Here is a 15,132-nt window from a genome sequence, read left to right as displayed (position 1 = left end):
AAGGCTGCTGCCCCTCTTCAGGAACCACACATTTGTCTGGCCTCTCAACAGATACCCCTCCGTTGTGGTTCCACCTACGGTACGGCCATCTGTATCGCTGACACACGCAAGCCTTCCCACCAACGGCAAGGTCCATGGTTCATGGGGGGAGGAATAGCTGCCATTATCTTGAGATCATACTTTGTGGCACACGGAGGGCCCGTCCTACGGCCTGCTGTGTTTGACCAGCCTCCAGTCGCCCTAGAATTCCACACCTCATAACGTCATTAATATGTGTTCTTTGAGCCATTTTCACAAACAGTCACCATTAGCACGTCTGTAAACGTCTGCACACTAACTCGCTGCACCGTACTGTGACATGCACCAACACACCTCTGCGTATGTGGACTACTGCCAGCGCCACCATGCGACGACCGCAGGTCAAATGCACCTCATGGTCATAACTCGAGGTGATTTAAGCCCGGAAACCGCCCACCAGAGCGTTGTTTCACCACGTATCAGCATTATCATTAATTTATGAGCATGAATGTATTTTACTAATACAATACTGGCCATTAAAAGTGCTACACCACGAGGATGACGTGCTACAGGCGTGAAATTTAACAGAAAGGAATAAGATGTTGTGATATGCTAATGATTAGCTTTTCAGAGCATTCACACAAGGTTGGCGCCAGTGGCGCCACCTACAATGTGCTGACAAGAGGAAAGTTTCCAACCGATTTCTCATACACAAACAGCAGTTGACCGGCGATGCCTAGTGAAACGTTGTTATGATGCCTCGTGTCTGGAGACGAAATGCCTACCACCACGTTTCCGACTTTGATAAAGGTCGGATTGTAGCCTACCGCGATTGCGGTTTATCGTATCGCGACATTGCTGCTCGCGTTGGTCGAGATCCAATGACTGTTAGGAGAATATGTAATCGGTGGGTTCAGGAAGGTAATACGGAACGCCGTGCTGGATCCCAATGGCCTCGTATCACTAGCAGTCGAGATGACAGGCATCTTATCCGCGTGGCTGCAACGGATCGTGTAGCCACGTCTGGATCCCTGAGTCAACAGATGGGGACGTTTGCATGACAACAACCATCTGCACGAACAGTTCGGCGACGTTTGCAGAAGCATGGACTATAAGCTCGGAGACCGAGGCTGCGGTTACCGTTGACGCTGCATCACAGACAGGAGCGCCTGCGGTGGTATACTCATCGACGAACCTAGGTGCACGAGTGGTAAAACGTCATTTTTCGGATTAATCCAGGTGAACGCACATTGGAAGCGTGTATTCATCATCGCCATACTGGCGTGTCACCCGGCGTGATGTTATGGGGTGCCATTGGTTACACGTCTCGCTCACCTCTTGTTCGCATTGACGGCACTTTAAACAGTGGACGTTACATTTCAGATGTGTTACGACCCGTGGCTCTACCTTTCATTCGATCCCTGTGAAACCCTACATTTCAGCAGGATTATGCACGACCGCATGTTGCAGGTCCTGTACGGTCCTTTCTGGATACAGAAAATGTTCGACTGCTACCCTCGTGAGCACATTCTCCAGATCTCTCACCAATTGAAAACGTCTGGTCAATGGTGGCCGAGCAGCTGGCTCGTCACAATACGCCAGTCACTACTCTTGATGAACTGTGGTATTGTGTTGAAGCTGCATGGGCAGCTGTACCTGTACACGCCATCCAAGCTCTGTTTGACTCAATGCACAGGCGTATGAAGTCCATTATTACGGCCAGATGTGGTTGTTCTGGGTACTGATTTCTCAGGATCTATGCACCCAAATTGCGTGTAAATGTAATTCCATGTTTTTTCTAGTATAGTATATTTGTCCAATGAATACCAGTTGATCATCTGTTTTTATTCTTTGTGCAGCAATTTCAATGGCGAGTAGTGTATGTTAGAATCACAATCTAGCCTCCTAGTGAAATGGAAAATTCTAGGTATTTTAAGACGCGGCACCACGCCGAGAAGGATATCAATGCTGTTTACTCTCTACCTGCCTGCCGTGCTGAAACGCGTGTCGTGTCCTGTCCTGCCGGCAGCTGGAGGTGATGTCGCCACACGCGCTGTCGTTGGCCACGTCGCGGACGTCGCTTCACGCACCAGCCTGTCGGCTCAGCGGCGCGGCCCTGGCCTGTTCTTCGGAGACGCTGCACGTGCGCGCCCACGAGAGCACCGTCTGAGCCAGCGCCGCCACCGCCTGAGGACGTCTGCGTCGGTGTCGGCGCCGGTGGTGCTGTCTCTCTGCGTCACCGGCTGCAGGCTGACGCGAAATACTATGGACTCCTGCAACCCGACATCCAGTGCCGTGTTCACTGAGCGCATCGTCAAGTCACAGTAAATGTGTCGATACACTTATTCTTACTTATCTGACACTCAGAGCGAGACTCATTAATTCGTGACAATTTTTGGCCATAAACTGAGTATCTTCAGTAACCAGTAGTGCTAAGCAGCTTCTGGTAAACACACTGTAAACGACATGGTTTCTCGTATTGTTTGCTTTTCAGGGTGTTCGGACATTCCCGTTACAAACTTGCAGGACTTGTGGAATGGAATGAGTACATAACATTTAGAACATGAACTCATCTCCGGATATGTTCCGTTTCCGCTCTGCGGCGGTTTCAGATGTTTAACTCTTCAACATCTGCTTGAGGAAACGAATCAGGCATCATGCGGTACAAGTATTAGCTAGCAATCCTTTTATCAATTAAGGACATTTGTTTGCACTAATAATTACACGCGACGTGTTTACACTGTTGAAAAACAAAAAAGAGCGCAACAGAAGGAACGTACAGAACAATACGTAACAGCAGCTCGATGTGGCGACCACTGTCGTTGTTATAGTCATTGTAGCTATGTACCATGTTCTGCTACACACTCTCCACGCCACGTAGGTCTCTTCATTTCGTAGTGCAGCGGCCGGAACTCGTGCCGGCAGACCTTCCTCTGTCGCTGTAGTACTCCGTCGTCATGCCACGAGTGGCCTACCGGGACCATCCGACCGCCGTGTCATCCTCAGCTGACGATGCGGATAGGAGGGGCGTGGGGTCAGCACACCGCTCTCCTGGTCGTTATGATGGTATTCTTGACCGAAGCCGCTACTGTTCGGTCGAGTAGCTCCTCAATTGTCATCACGAGGCTGAGTGCACCCCGAAAAATGGCAACGGTGCATGGCGACCTGGATGGTCACCCATCGAACTGCCGACCACGCCCGACAGCGCTTAACTTCGGTGATCTCACGGGAACCGGTGGAGCCACTGCGGCAAGGTGTTGCCCTCTGTCTCTATAGTAGTCTCGCAAATTAATCTTTGAATACGAAGTTAATTAACATCAGGTGACCGTCTAATGTAATACACGTCATCCTTCTTGCCCCGTTGCATACATGGGCAATCATTTCAGACTTTACTCTTTCCCTCAGCACACGTGGACGCCTTACGCATCTGAATGGAAAGCGTCGTGGGTAGGAAACATTACGTTTCTGGACATGGCTTCCAATTCCAAATACTAAGTACTCACCCCTATCTACAGGTCCTAGAAGTTTGTAGCGGAAATACCCGAACACCCTGTATTGTCGAAAACGAAAAAGGATGGTGTACTCTCTGTAAAATCCCACTACAGTCTGGATGGTTAATATTCACACACATTTGCTCACCTTACGTAACTCACTACTGCTGCAGGTACAATAAGAACTTCGGGGTGGCGTTCGACAATACATCACAGACGTAGCAGGTAGTAATTAAGAGAACGAGAAACGTACCTATTACCTGTGTTAGTAGTGGCGGGGTGAAAGCATATTAGCTGGCCTCGAATGAATAAACAGTTTTGGGATTTCACCAAAAACACCTCTAGATACTTTTGCTGCCAGTGAGTGGCCATTAGTTTTATATTTTTCTTAAGACTAATGCCGAATTAACACGTCTGCTTGGCCGAACGACTGCACGTTCTGTTTACAATTTTTTATCATTGGGAGGGGAAAGGAGAGGGGGAAGGTGGCAACTGCTGCCCTCTCTTGCCCTTAGTTGAGTATTCCTTCGTTGAGAACCCTCATATTCCAGAAAGATAAAAGTTGAAATTACATCAGAAAATACATTAGTCCGCTTATTCACCCCATAGATGTCCACTCCTGGACTTACGCCTCATACAAAGACTTCCATGCCGATGTTTGGTGCACGGTCTGGATTCAGTTATCTTCAGCTTATCATTGGATGTCGTCTGTGCCTCGTCGTATGTCATCCGAAACTTCTCTTTGACTCTCCCGGATACCATTACGTCATTGTTTTGGTCCATTTGAAGTTGTTGCTCTCCATGTGTCCCGCTCAACACGAAGGGAGTCCAAGCATTGAAATTTTTAGTTGTTATTCATAATCATACCGCCCTACAACCAAGATTCAAACTGGCGTTTTTTTCTCTGCCTTGAAATGTACTGCTAATAATGGTAGCTCTCACACAAAGCGTTATATGGCTCAAGCTATCGTCAAAACACTGACAACCTGAGAAAATGACTCGAATCTTGCACATATTAAATACAATAACGGCAGAAGAATCAGTTTTCGACTAAGTTTGCATAAATTTCCTCCATGGACATTTAAAAATCTGACGAGTGCTCATGAAAATAAAATGCTGCATACTTAAAAACCGACGGATTGAAATCAGTAACTAGAAGAATTTTTATTGAGTGAATGAATCAGAATTTTAAACTGAACTAATTTTTTTCATGAAACCGTGTTAGCTCCTTACCAGATCAGTATGTAAAATCAAATTATGGCCGTGTTCATTGAAATATAACTACTGTTTTACAACTTTCCCTGTAGCATACTAAAATTTGCTACCTGTTGTTCATTCACTTTAAGTTGGAATAAAAAGCTCAAAGTCGTTCCACTGCAGCAATCTTCATAAGGTATTTTGATTTCGAAAATATAGGAAGCGATATACCATAACGTAAATTTATCTTTGCATGAATTTCATATTATTTGCTTTGAACATTTTGCGTGCTTAGTGTGGCAACAAGTTTAAAAGGGAAGCTTAATTTTCGGAATTTCTCTTTCGGTTTAGTTTACAAAATTGTAAACGATTTTTCTGAAACTACACGAAGCTGATAAACACATCGTCAAGCGTCAGTAACACACACACAGGAACCACATAGGTCAACGTCTTTTGTACAAGTGATTACGTGTCTTAAGTTCATGCAGAGTGCATGACATGTACCATAGTAAACGTAAAACGGCGCTATGTGACATTCTTGTTGAAATATATCGGTATTGCTATAGGGAAGCTGGCTGTAAGTTCTATGGCTCGTAAAGATAGGTTTAAATTAATCGCCAACCATTCTTAGCCCAATTGTACGTGCTGTGATTAATTGCTTTATAAATTATTCGTGACGATCTTACCACTTTCTTTCTTCAGTGGTCTTTTCTCTGTCATTACATGTTCATAACGACAACGTCTAACGAATTATAACTCTGGAAAGTATAACTTACTTTACGTATCATTGTAAGCTATTTTTTTTAATTCTGATGTTACTCATTACTGTTTAGTGAAAGCTTCCTTCTTACATCTATATGAGAATTATTGAATATGGAGAAATGACTCTAACTTTTGTAAAAGCTTCAACAAGTTGCAAATTCTACGAAAAGAAAATATGTGGAGATATACATCAAAATGTTAATCAATTTTAGATCCTTTTGTATGTCTACTCAGTCCGTGTTTTCGGAAAGCGAACCACCCTCTAAATACGTGTGTCCACGCTGGTGAAAATATCTCTCAAATAATATGGTGTTAGGCATGAAATTACTTTCGTATACAGTAACACATGGAACACCAGTGTCTCTTGTGTGACACACATAATGAGCAACCGGCGACGACACTTCATCTAGATATAAATAAAATGGTGGGGTGTTGGCTTTATACACGGTTAACTGTAGTACACATATCTGCTATTTTCGACCAAATGAAATAAAGAGAGTACAAGCTCTTACATGTTAAAAGCAGGATAGAAGTAAATAAATTAGGACATACGAACATTTTTGTTGTGTTTTGTGTTGGGTTTATTTCTACTTGTTATGTCTGTCTCTTATTTCACACTAACTTTGTTTCATCTGATTTAACACAATTTCTTTCTCCTGACAGCGTTTGAAAAACTGGTTGTACTCTCAGTGTACTACTCTGTAACCGGACGTTTGCTGGCGCGCAGAAATATTGTGACATGAACCATTATGATAACAATAAGTGAAAACTTTGACTCGTACTTGAACTATTTGAAGTGATTAATTGTCCACTTAATTCTGTCCCGATATAAGGAAGAACATTATTATATCAGACTATCTTTCATATATTCAGTGATATAAATGTGATATTCGTGTGCAAATTGCGATAAATGTGTGTCATACCCTTTCTCAAGAAAGATAAGTGTCCTTTGTACAAAATAAGACAAATATTTTAAATTCGATGTGTTTTTTCTATATGTGTTGTTGTCCGCTTTAATGTCACTTTATAGCCGTTGATAAACAATAAAATGTTTTATGATGTTCACTTTTCAGAGATAAACTATAATATTGGGAGATATCAAAAAATAACACCTCTAAACTGTTTCTTGCAGAAAACACTGCATGTAGGGTTCGGATCTGGATCATTTCAAAAATGTTGCTTGACAACATATGGATAGTCCTTTAGTTTTCAGATGGCGCCAATGAATCATCTATAAAACATTGTTCTGTGGATAAAACAGCGGACCATGAGCGTTTTCTGTGCATTCATTTTCATTGAGGTTTGTAGAATTTTTATGTCAACTTAATTGCATTTGACTAAATTTAATTTATGCTTGTAGACAGAATTGATATCCACTTGCTAATAACACAGACTCTGGTTTCTTGCACAGCACAGTGACCTCGGAACCATCATTCATGGTGATGTTATTTTTTTTACGTGTAACTTGTAACGACAGAAAATTTCTGTTTTAACTACTCCACCGGTAACTATAACATCAGTTACATGGTGGGTGCAGAATTACAGTCATTAACGACTCAAGGGAGAAAATAATATCTTCCTTAGGAAGGAAACACGTTTTATTTTTCATTTTATTAAATCTTTTTGTTCTGTATTCCAAGGAATTCCCTTCTTTGGCATATGTGTACAATATCATCAACTTGGTTTTGAGATCTGTTGCATAATGGATTAGTGACATCATGAGTGTACGGCTTATGGGGTAATGTGCCATACGGCCACAGAGTTCACAAATCCAATATGGAACAAATCACATAGGTTGAGGTTTTTGATATTGTGAACTTATGCCAAAGAAGAGAAATCATTGCGAAACTTTTGGAAGCGTGCCGAGATGTGGATCTGTTTCTTCGGACGGCATTGGCGGCATTGGAGGAGTCTTAGTCTCAAATAAGCTACCTGCATGACGGCGTCAATAGTGTACTCTGTCATTGAACTGAGAACACGTTATGTACAAGAGAGTATCGTTTCTGAATAGCTGCAAGGAAATGCAAACGAGTTAGACGAATTATTTACATGATGTAGTGGATGGTAGCTTAATGCAGTTGGTCGTATGTGTGTGCAATTCGTATGGTCCAGTAAAACATAACTTTAGAATTAGTAATATGCGAAGTTAGAGTGCACAGCAGTATAGGTGCTTAGTCAGTAAAGAACACTCTCCACAAGATGTTTGAATGCTTGTCATAGTCTTCGAATTCGTAATTTGCCGAGTTTGAGTGTTCAGCAAGGTAGGCACATTGTCAGTATTCAACAGTCTCCAGAAAATGTCCGAATGGTTATCAGCTGAAATGTCGTGGTAAGATGTCGATGTCATCTGGCCGCACTCCTGACAATACATAGAATACTTACTACGTAAAACTTCAATAATCACAATGTTGTTACTTTTCGAAACGATGCTGAATGGAAGAAACACACATAACCAGAGGTAAGAAAAGGATGTCTACAATTTCGAATTTTTCTGAACATTGTAATAAAGTGATGTGTAGATGTAAAGGTGACAGTTTGCAAGGTTGTCGTATGACCATACCATGAGTATTTGTAGGAGCCGCAACTGATTGGACAAATACTGGATATCGAAATAAATGAGCAGAAGGTACTTGATCTGAAAAGGGAAACTTTCGTGGGAAACACGGGCCAGATTTGGAGATGAGAGACACTGCCAGATGACTGTACTGTCTCGATAGAACACCGCAAGCCATTAAAACGGCGATGCCAGGCTGAATAATAAATAACAATATTTTACTTAAACGCACAGGGGAAAAAATACACTAATATATGAGGATTGATTGAAAAGTAGTGCCTCCACCTTCGTAACTCTTCAACAGTTGGCAGCATTGGTATGCGGCAGGAACTGGTTTGTTGCGTAGCCTTATCTCTACACCTCCAGTTGGCGGGAAGCCTCAGAATTGAACGTTTATGTTGTTACAGTGTAAAGTATAGAACCCTGCGCAGACGGTTGGTCAGTGTGATTTAAGCAACGTGCAGTCATTGAATTCTTGACAGCAGAAGGTGTCACCCAAAAGGAGATTCATCAGAGAACGAAAGCAGTTCATGGTGATTGTGTTGATGTAGGTACTGTACGTCGTTGGGCGAGTAAGTATAAAGATGGTGAGGCGGAAACATATGACCCGCGTGACAAACAAAGAGTTGGACGGCCTGTGTCACTGTGTCACTGTGTCTCTGTGCCTCTTCATTCTCGTAACGCGAGAGGAGTTCCTGGCAAATTTCAAGTTTGTGCAGTTTCATTTCAGGAGTCAGCATCCGGGGTACCCATCGTGCATAGATATTCTGATAGCCAAGCAAAGCAATAATGTGATCCACAAGTTCTTGTGAAATGTCGATAGTGCTTGCAGATCCTCTCTGAATGGTACGACGATCGTCCTGAATCAATATGTCAACATTTTGCTTGCGTAACTCTGTGGTTGCTGTCACAGGACGTCCAACTCTTTGTTTGTCACTCAGGTCAGATATTCCCGCCTCAACATCTTTAAACTTACTCACCCAACGACGCACAGTACTCACATCAACACAATCACCATAAACTGCTTTCATTCTCTGATGAATCTCCTTTCGGGTGACACCTTCTGCTGTCAAGAATTCAATGACTGCACGTTGCTTAAATCGCATTGACCGACCATCTGCGCAGGGTTCCATGCTTTACACTGTAATAACACAGCCGATCAATGCTAACAACGGAACCTCCCCATCGCACCCCCCTCAGTTATAAGTTGGCAGAGTGGATAGGCCTCGAAAAACTGAACACAGATTAATTGAGAAAATAGGAAGAAGTTGTGTGGAACTATGAAAAAAATAAGCAAAATATACAAAGTGAGTTGTCCATGCGTAAGATACGCAACATCAAAGACAGTGTGAGCTAAGGAGCGCCGTGGTCCCGTGGTTAGCGTGAGCAGCTGCGGAGCGCCAGGTCCTTGGTTCAAGTCATCCCTCGAGTGAACAGTTTACTTTCTTTATTTTCGCAAAGTTATGATCTGTCCGTTCGTTCATTGACGTCTCTGTTCACTGTAATAAGTTTAGTGTCTGTGTTTTGCGACCGCACCGCAAAACCGTGCGATTAGTAGACGAAACGACGTGCCTCTCCAATAGGAACCGAAAACATTTGATCGCAAGGTCATAGGTCAACCGATTCCTCCACAGGAAAACACGTCTGATATATTCTATACGACACTGGTAACGACATGTGCGTCACATGACAGGAATATGTTGTCGACCCACCTAACTTGTACACTTGGCGAATGGGTAAAAGATTCTTCTACCTTGCCCGATTTAGGTTTTCTTGTGGATGTGATAATCACTCCCAAAAAAGTAATGCAAACATAAGAGTTTGTCACATAAACTGCAACAAATGAATGCAACAGTTTCACAGTTTTCCCTGTGCTCTGTCAAAACATATGTTTTTAACGTTTTCAAATTTTTCCTTGTGTAGACCATCAAATCCTGGATATGTCCAAGTAAATCTGAACATGTCCTGAAATTTTGGAGAGCGAAGTCGGTTATGTGTGAGTGCCTGAACTTTGATAATTGTCTGAAAATAAAAACATTAAACTTATCACTCAAGGGAAGTCTTCAACCAAGGACCTTTCGCTCCGCAGCTGCTCACGCTAACCACGGGACCACGGCACTCCTGAGCTGGCACCATCCTTGATCGTGCATATCTTGCCCATGGACTGCTCAGTTTGTATATTTTGCTTATTTTTTTCGTAGTTCCACACAACTTCTTCCTGTTTTCTCGATTGATCGGTGTTCAGTTTTTCAAGGCCTATCCACTGTGCCAACTTATAACTAAATCTGAGGGGGGTGCTTTGGGGAGGTTCCCTTGTAAGTCTTGCCGCCAACAGGAGCTCTAGTGAAGAGGCTACGGAACAAACCAGTACCTGCCGCATACCAATGCTGCCAACTGTTGAAGAGTTACGAAGGTGGAGGCATTACTTTTCAGTCAACCCTCGTATTTACAGGTCACTTGTGAGTATACAGTGTGCGAAATGTGGTGCAGAGACCAGTCTCCACTGGCAGCAGCGGTGGGTCTGCGGCGCACTGTGTCGAGCAGAGCCTGGATGGTTAGTACAGCTACGTTATTCCATGCTACATGCTGCTTCATCAATGTACCACAGTTGATCTTTCATAATGGTTAGCGATTAGTGTAGTGCCAGTCTCTCGTGACTCCATGTCCAAATGTTTTCAATGGAAGAGCGATCCGAGGAACTTGTTGGTTAGGGCAACAATGTATCCTCTTTTGAGTTAGGTCAAGTTAACAAGGCTACAATGTGGTCTTCCCTTATCTTGCTGAAAGGTAACGTTACAGGCACCTCGAAAATTGGGCATTGCTACCGGCCTCAACTAGTCAGAAATGAAACTTCCTATCAGATGAAAACTGTGTGTCGCACAGTCTCGAACTTGGGATATTTGCCTTCCCTCGGAGCGGCACACAGTTTTAACACGCCAGGATGATTCATATCAGCACACTCTGGTGCAGAGTGAAAAGTTCATTCTGGAAACGTCCTCGAAGCTGTAGCTAAGCCATGTCTCCGCAATATCCTTTCTTCTAAAAGTGCTAGTCTCGCAAGATCCGTAGAAGAGCTTCTGTGAAGTTTGGAAGGTACGAGATCAGGTACTGGTGGAAGTAAAGGTGTGCAGAGCGATCGTGATTTGTGCTCACTCGGTAGAACACTTGTCTGGGAGAGGTTAAGGTCCCGAGTTCGGATCTCGGTAAGGCACATAATTTTAATCTGCCAGATAGTTTCATATCAGCGCACACACTGTTGCAGGGGGAATATTACATTCTACGTCAGAAATGTGTTGCCTAATACCGGAACTGCAATGGGAACAGAAGGTGACCGTTTTCTCTATTTGAAAGAAATTTTCGCCGCTCATTCATTTATTGGACAAAACAATGATTTCGTCTTTGTAGCCATTGCCGAGGGAAAGATGAAATGCCAAAAAATGTGCGACATGCTAAAATGACATGTCATTTTATGTCATTTGATCTTGTACTTAGTCATTCAGGCATGTCGAACATCTCATGAGATTTCAACTTGCACTTGTGGCTAGCTATAAAACCATTGTTATAAATTTGTGCAATAAGTAGGTTGGACTTAAATAGTGGCAACACTGCTGTGGAGACACTACGCAATGGAATCTACTCTTGTCGCTGATAGCAGACGTTGTTGACATACCTACCTCACCTCCGAGCAAATGGACTCGCCCGTCCCAGTCTCCGCCGTACGCACAATCGAGGAAAACACAGTCACCTGTGAGCGAGCGGTCTAGCGTAACGGTGTCGCTATGTTTTCGAAACAGGAACAACGGAGTTGGATAAAGATTGAATGATCAAGAGGTCGTTCGGCACGAGAGTATCATTAAGGTCTTCCTGAGGCGTGCGGGGACTCGGCATTGCCGTACAGAACAGTGGCACGTTGGGTAAGAGCCTTCAACGAAGGTCGGAAAACTGGGACAGACATGCATCGGGCAGGTCGTCCTAGCGTGTCTGAAGGAAAAGTGCTTGCTGTTGCCGCGTTAGTGGACAGTGATCGACGCCACACGATTCGTCAGCTCGCCCACGAAACCAGATTAGCCTATACGACTGTGCTTGGCATCCTGAAGGAACGCCTGGGCATGCGAAAATTGCATCACGATGAGTTCCGCATGACTTGACGGAAATGCAGAAATGGATGCGTTACGATGCTGTTCAGAGGGACCTGAAGTACTATGAGCGCGAGGGAGAGGCTTTCTTACGCCGTATCGCAACACGGGATGAGACATGGGCCACATCGCAAGAGCCAAAACTAAAGCGCCAATCCAACAAATGACGTCATTATGGGTCGCCGCGAAAGTCGAAAGTGTGTCGAACCGCAGTATGGTGAAACTGATGGTGTTATCCTAACACATTACGTTCCTCCACGGGAGACCGTCTATGCCCAGATTTACTGTTCGATTTCGGAGCACCACCTGCCACCAGCTTTTCAAAAGAAGCGGCAACACTTTCTACGCAACCCACCCATCATTTTGCACGACAATGCGCGGGCGCATATAGCGCAAGCTGTAGTTGCTCTGTTCGGTCGATGGGATTGGGATGTACTGTATCATCCACCATACTCCCCAGACTTAAGTCCTTGTTGCTTGGATTTGATTCCGGAGATGAAGGAACCACTCCGTGGCATTCGCTTCTGAACTGTTCCAGAGATTCGACTCGCAGTCGACCACTCCACTCGCAGCATCCACAGAACAGGCTCTGCTAACGGTATACTACGCCTTCCAAATCAGTGACAACGGGTTCTACACAACGCTGGTGACTACTTTGAAGGACAGTAACCGGTGCAAACATATAACTCTTATTATCGGTTGTGAATAAATAGTTGCCACTGTTTAAGTTACAACCCTCGTAAATGAATAATAATTTACTGTGAACTGGGGGACATTTTTTCCAATGCCTCTGGACTAATAGGAAAAATCATTAAAGAAGACTGTGCCCGAGTACCAAATAGCACAATCACTCAAGATGCCACACCCCAAGGCCTTGCTGAATGCAGTCTGGGAACTTTCATGCTCCTCGGAACCTCCAAACGCTAGGTAAATCGTGACGCTGTCCACAGAGCTATAGTTCGTCTGAAAAAGACGATGTGATGCCTCTCCTGTGCCCAGTTTTGTCGTTGGCCGAAGCACTGCCAGTGGACAGCGGCACTCTCCCTGCTGCCGCGTCAAAGGAAGCCGAAACAGTGGCGTTCGCACTGACAGTCTAACTACAGATGTCGTCGTATTTTCTGTGTGAATGATTGTCTTGCTGGATGCTAGCTTGGTAAGAGACACAAGGTACGTGACGTGACTGTACAATCGTTACGTTGGCATAAACATGTCTGTCTTCTTGAGCTCTAGTCACACAGCCACATGGCTTTCCCAATGTTAGTTACGAAATCCCAACATCAGGACAAACAATACCACGGAACTGCAGTTTAGATAGGCCGTGATCCCGTCACTGACGTACTCCAGCATGTTCTAGCATAGGACTATTCACGAGACGTGCTTTGCACTTTGTGCGGTTGTGATGAGGTTCATATAACTAATAACGTCTTGCAGTACAAACATGTTCAACCGAGCCAAGGGGGGGGGGGGGTCGGTGGGAGAACCGATTTCGGATAACAAGCCAACACGTAACTTCTACACTGATCAACTAGAGCGTTAGGAACACTGACCTGCTATCGATATAAACCGTCCAGGCGACAGCACCAGCATCTAGCGAAGAATAGCTGCTAATCGGACACAGGAACGGTGCATGTACAGGGTGTTTCAAAAATGACCTGTATATTTGAAACGGCAATAAAAACTAAACGAGCAGCGATAGAAATACACAGTTTGTTGCAATATGCTTGCGACAACAGTACATTTTCAGGTAGACAAACTTTCGAAATTACAGTAGTTACAATTTTCAACAACAGATGGCGCTGCGGTCTGGGAAACTCTGTAGTACGATATTTTCCACATATCCACCATGCGTAGCAATAATATGGCGTAGTCTCTGAATGAAATTACCCGAAACCTTCGACAACGTGTCTGGCGGAATGGCTTCACATGCAGATGACATGTACTGCTTCAGCTGTTCAATTGTTTCTGGATTCTGGCGGTACACCTGGTCTTTCAAGTGTCCCCACAGAAAGAAGTCACAGGGGTTCATGTCTGGCGAATAGGGAGGCCAATCCACGCCGCCTCCTGTATGTTTCGGATAGCCCAAAGCAATCACACGATCATCGAAATATTCATTCAGGAAAGTAAAGACGTCGGCCGTGCGATGTGGCCGGGCACCATCTTGCATAAACCACGAGGGGTTCGCAGTGTCGTCTAAGGCAGTTTGTACCGCCACAAATTCACGAAGAATGTCCAGATAGCGTGATGCAGTAATCGTTTCGGATCTGAAAAATGGGCCAATGATTCCTTTGGAAGAAATGGCGGCCCAGACCAGTACTTTTTGAAGATGTAGGGACGATGGGACTGCAACATGGGGCTTTTCGGTTCCCCATATGCGCCAGTTCTGTTTATTGACGAAGCCGTCCAGGTAAAAATAAGCTTCGTCAGTAAACCAAATGCTGCCCACATGCATATCGCCGTCATCAATCCTGTGCACTATATCGTTAGCGAATGTCTCTCGTGCAGCAATGGTAGCGGCGCTGAGGGGTTGCCGCGTTTGAATTTTGTATGGATAGAGGTGTAAACTCTGGCGCATGAGACGATACGTGGACGTTGCCGTCATTTGGACCGCAGCTGCAACACGGCGAACGGAAACCCGAGGCCGCTGTTGGATCACCTGCTGCACTAGCTGCGCGTTGCCCTCTGTGGTTGCCGTACGCGGTCGCCCTACCTTTCCAGCACGTTCATCCGTCACGTTCCCAGTCCGTTGAAATTTTTCAAACAGATCCTTTATTGTATCGCTTTTCGGTCCTTTGGTTACATTAAACCTCCGTTGAAAACTTCGTCTTGTTGCAACAACACTGTGTTCTAGGCGGTGGAATCCCAACACCAGAAAAATCCTCTGTTCTAAGGAATAAACCATGTTGTCTACAGCACACTTGCACGTTGTGAACAGCACACGCTTACAGCAGAAAGACAACGTACAGAATGGCGCACC

The 15,132-nt window shown here is 44.5% G+C and overlaps 1 protein-coding gene across 1 annotated transcript in view; it reads left to right on the top strand.

The window, feature by feature from the left end:
• Positions 1 to 2,188, top strand: part of LOC126260711 (hemicentin-1-like) — a 768,668-nt gene extending 766,480 nt beyond the window's left edge. The window contains exon 15 of the mRNA XM_049958048.1: positions 2,048 to 2,188. Within this exon, the coding sequence (XP_049814005.1) occupies positions 2,048 to 2,188 (141 nt within the window). The remainder of the gene's footprint in view (positions 1 to 2,047) is intronic.
• Positions 2,189 to 15,132: the final 12,944 nt, after the last annotated feature.

The sequence above is a fragment of the Schistocerca nitens genome, chromosome 5 (genome assembly GCF_023898315.1).
Source record: "Schistocerca nitens isolate TAMUIC-IGC-003100 chromosome 5, iqSchNite1.1, whole genome shotgun sequence".
NCBI lineage: Eukaryota > Metazoa > Arthropoda > Insecta > Orthoptera > Acrididae > Schistocerca > Schistocerca nitens.
Note: the sequence above shows the minus strand (reverse complement) of the source record. Positions and strands in the feature narration are given on the sequence as shown.